Consider the following 5,043-nt stretch of genomic DNA (forward strand, 5'->3'; position numbering starts at 1 on the left):
TTCATTTCACCAAGATTCAATTTTTTAAAGATAGAAAATGGCATCAAATTTATTGAAGCTCCAGAATCGCAAAATGTTTTTTCAAAATATACACCTCCCAAAGTGCATGGAATGGTAAAACTGCCAGGATCACCAAGTTTTTGTGGTAGCTTATTTTGAAGTATAGCACTGTATTTTTCAGTAAGCATTACCACAGAAACTTCTTCCAATTTCCTTTTACTTGACAAAATTTCTTTTAAAAATTAAGCATATGAAGGCATTTGCAACAAAGCATCAGTAAAAGGAATATTAATATGAATCTGTTTTAAGATTTCCAAAAACTTTGCAAATTGACCATCAAGCTTTTCTCGTTTCATTTTTTGTGGAAAAGGAATTGTCATAGGTGGGGCAGCCATTTTTTCAGAAATTTTTTCTTCCTTATTCTTTATTTCTTTCTCCTTTGATGGTTCAGATGGTTTTTCAAAATTCTTACCCTTGTCTACCTGTTGTTCTGTCTGGTTCTTTTCTTGTCTGCCTGCATAAGGTTCATCAAGTTCCTTACTTGACCGTAAAGTGATGGCCTTAAGGTGCTCCTTTGGATTTTTCTCTGTATTGCTTGGTAATGGACCCTGAATCTTTTCTGACACAAGAGCTGCCAATTGGCTTAACTGAATTTCCAGATTTTTGAGGGATGAATTTGGCATTCCATCTTTTCATCAGTGACCTTAATATACTTGTACAAAAGGTCATCAAGACTTGGATGAGCTTGTTGGGGCCTCTGCTGGTATGACCCTATTTGTTGATATAGTCCTGCTTGCTGATAAGGTCTGTAACTCGGTTGCCCACGATTTTGACTCTGGTCTCCCGGCGGACCTTGTATCTGTTGTTTCTGGAAGCTTTGTGAGTTTTCTGCACCATTTGGGTTACTCCACTGAAATCCTGGATGCTTCTGTGCCATTGGACTCCCAAAAGGATATGGCTTGTAACCGATGACATTAACCTGTTCCTCCGTTTGATTGGTTGCTTGACATTCATGGTTCTGGTGGTTTCCTCCGCACATGTCACAAGCCTCAGATTGGTTTGATTGTTGTGTATTCACCTGAAAAGATTCAAACTTTTGTGCCAAAGAAACAATTTGCTGCGTTTAGTGTATTTAAAGCATCAACCTGATTTACCGTAGCAACCTTTTTAATTATTACACGCTCAGATGGCCATTGGATAGCATTCTCAGAAATTTCATTCAACACTTGCAATGCTTCCTCTGTGGTTTTTCCCATTACAGAACCTCCTGCAGCTGCATCTATCACAATTCTAGCAGAGGATTCTAACCCGTGATAAAAAATGTACAATTGCATATGTTCAGGAATGTCATGGTGTTGGCATTTTCTTAACATTGCTTTTAATCTTTCCCAAGCTTGGTAAACTGACTCAGTATCAGTCTGCAAGAAATTAGATATGTCTTGTCTTAACTTTGTTGTTTTAGCAGGGGAAAAATATTTGTTTAAAAACTTCTGAGTCATCTGGTCCCATGTCGTAATGGACCCTTGAGGCAAACTTCGCAACCAAGTCTTGGCATCTCCTTTTAAAGAAAAAGGAAATAGCCTTAACTTGATAGCTTCAGGAGGTACTCCATTGTACTTAGCAATTTCTACAAGTTCTAGAAAATCAATTAAATGACTATGTGGGTCTTCACTTGTATCACCAGTGAAGATACAAGATTGTTGAATTGTCTGAATCAGGCCGGTCCTGATTTCAAAGTTGTTGGCTGCCACTGGGGGCTTCCTGACACTAGATTCACAGTTGAAGCGATCAGGTCTAGCATAATCCCTAAGGATTCTGTTTGCTGGCCTTGGCGCCACTTCATCAAATTGCTCCTCTATATGGACTGGTGGTGGGATCCCAAGTGGGTTATTATCTTCTGCTTCCTGGTTTTCCGTTTCTTTACAAGATGCTCCTTGAGAAGACGATGTTTGTTCTTTCCTGCGTAATCGAATAAATCTTTCAATTTCAGGATGGTAATTAGCCAATTCTTTTATAGAGGAGCGGGTCATAAACTACTTAAAATTTTGAAAGTAAAAAAAATTAACATTAATTTCTAATATAGTACTAGTAATTAATAACTAAACTAAAGTAAATTTCAAATATAAATAGTAAAGAAAAACAAATACCACAATATTGTAGATAATAATACTAGTAATTAGTCCAGTAAAATAAAAATATAAAACAATGAAACTAACAAGTAAGCATCAGTAGTAATACTAACAATGAATTGAAATAGTATAGTATTATCAATTATAAACAAAAGTTGTACTAGTAAATAATAGTGATCAGTAAAAATAACATTATAGAAGTACTACTACTAACAAAAATAATATATTATTACAGAAAAATAATTATAACTAAACAATGATAAGAAAATAATAATATGTCACAACAAACTATATTGAAAAATAAAAATAAAAATACGTCGAAGTACTGGCAATGAGAAAAAAAAAAGATACAATAAGTGATAGTACTAATAATAATTACACTAAATATAATGAAGGAAAGCTAATGATAGCAATAATAGAAAGAAGTACTAATATTTTTTTTCTTTTTAAAGTGCTGTTACAAAAAGAAAATGATAATATTAATATTACAGTAGCAGTTATAGTACTACTTGGTAATTAGTGATAATAGTAACAGATAAATAACAATAATAAGGTCTCAAATTAGTAACAAAATATTTAATCTAAAGTAGGTGTCTGCCAATCCCCGGAAAAGGTGCCAAAAATTTGACGAGGCCAATGTGTATAGGATTTTCCTGCTCGTGCTTTGTCAAATTCTAGTATAGTTTATGATATCGTCCCACAGAGATTGGAACATCTACGCTACAGACTTTTAATATTTCAACTACTATTTGAGAGAATCAATTTGATGAAAAGTGAGTGAGGTTTAGAACTTGTTAATTACTTAAATAAAAACGAAGAACTTGCAGAAGATTTATAATTTAAAAGAGTTGGGAATCGTTGAATTCACTTGATAATATATTACAATAAAATCTCAATTTTTACATGTATTTCTCTAAGGAATAATTGCTTATTGCTAATACAATTATATTTAGCTCACTAAGAAGTAGTCAATTAATAACACTCCGTGAGGTTATGTGATTAATTGAGTTAAAACTAGTGACGATTAGACCGAAATATTTTTCTTGCTTGAATTGTGCTATGAGGTAGTAAGAACTTCGTGAGAATATTTTTACTAACAAAAATCAATAATCTTGCCTATAACAATTCCTCCGCGAGAATTAAAACTGAGGCAAGCAAGATTATGAACTTGGAATAATAGTTTACTAAAAATTATTCCCACTCTACTATTTTCTTCATTGGTTATTATATATCAATTTTGCTCCGTGAGAATTACAAAATCAATATAAAAATAATTTAGAGATAAAAATATGTAGAAGTGATAATAATGATTAATCAAAACTATTATTACGGCACAATACAAAATATAAAAAGAAAGTTTCAAGCCAAGGATGTATTAAATTGAGACAGTATTATAATATATATATCAAGCTTCATCAACTATCCCAACAAAAGAAGTTACTCCATTACGAAGTAATAAAAACTAATTTAAAACAAAGAACTTATGGAGTAATATTGATCTTCTAAAAGAAAGACAACTAGTAGAAAATACTAAAGGCAAAGAGAGAGACCAAAGATTAGTTTTCTCCCGTAAGACACACTTTTACAATACATTATGAGTGTCTATTTATAAGAAATGTGAAGCACATGTGAGATGATGTTGCAACTTTAAGTCTTGAAGTTGTGACTTCAAAAAGTTGATGTTGTAANCAAACAATGCACGGCATCACCCTTCGTGCTTTAACACTCTTCCTCACCCAAACAACAATCACAAACAAGGGGCAAGGGAATAAACAAAATAATAATAGAAATCCCAGCAAGGGAACACAATTAACCAATTAAATCCCGGCAAGGGTACAACATTAACAATCTCAACATCCCGGCAAGGGAACAATTTAATAATTCTTTCTCTTTTGCTTTCACTTTTATTTCATAACTTACTTTACCACTTGAGCCAATGCTCCAAAGGGTTCAATCATCTCATATACTTTCACAATTCATAATATAACTCGAGCCAATTCTCCATGATGTTCAAAGGTCTCAATTCCTTCCACAAACTTTTTACAACAACTAGAAATCATCACCAAAGCATGATGAATACAATGAAATCAAGATATTCACAATATAAGGATTCACGGTCATGCTAGACACCAACGTATAGATACTCGTTACCATGCCTATACGTCGTACACGACTCATACCACATAGCAAATAGGACTCAACTCCTAGTCCCTCAAGCTAAGGTTAGACCAAACACTTACCTCGATTCCTTGAACACAACTCAAGTCTCAATTATAGCTTTACCCCTTGATTCCACCGCCAATTCGCTCGTATCTAATCAAAAATTACTTAATTACATCAATAAATGCTAAATGAATCAACTCCAATGCATAAAATGAGTTTTTTCAAAGTTTTACCCAAAAAGTCAAAATTGCCCCCCGGGCTCACCTGGTCAAAACCCGAGGTTCGAACCAAAACCAGATTACCCATTCCCCCAAGAACTCAAATATATAATTTATTTTGAAATCGGACCTCAATCGAGGTCAAATCCCCCAATTTTTGAAAAACCTAGGTCCTACCCAAAACACCCATTTTTCCCCATGAAAATTATTGATTTTAAGTTGAAATCATGTTCAAAGGTGTTAATGATTGAAGAAAACTAGTTAGAAATGACTTACAATTGATTTGGAGAAGAAAGGTTGTTTGAAAAATCGCCTCTTATGTTTTAGGGTTTTGAAAAATGAAAAATAGCTGAGAATCCCGTCTATTTATACCTCTGTCGGACCCCCTGTGCGGACCGCACAAAATGGACTGCGGCCGCACAGGCCTGTGAACCTGAGGGCCTGTGACACTGTGCGGACCGCACAAAATGGAGTGCGGCTGCACAGCACCCACCGCGCCCGCACAAAAGCGACCGCGGACCGCGCTGGCCCCC

At 34.6% G+C, this 5,043-nt stretch overlaps 1 protein-coding gene across 1 annotated transcript; it reads right to left on the bottom strand.

The window, feature by feature from the left end:
- Window positions 1-242: 242 nt before the first annotated feature.
- On the bottom strand, window positions 243-2,030 carry LOC109221866. The gene is made up of 3 exons (XM_019386299.1): window positions 1,155-2,030; window positions 704-1,078; window positions 243-647 (listed from the first exon to the last, which is right to left on the bottom strand). Exons 1-3 carry the CDS (start codon window positions 2,028-2,030, stop codon window positions 243-245), a joined length of 1,656 nt encoding a protein of 551 aa, XP_019241844.1.
- Window positions 2,031-5,043: the final 3,013 nt, after the last annotated feature.

The sequence above is a fragment of the Nicotiana attenuata genome, unplaced genomic scaffold, assembly GCF_001879085.1.
Source record: "Nicotiana attenuata strain UT unplaced genomic scaffold, NIATTr2, whole genome shotgun sequence".
Lineage (NCBI taxonomy): Eukaryota > Viridiplantae > Streptophyta > Magnoliopsida > Solanales > Solanaceae > Nicotiana > Nicotiana attenuata.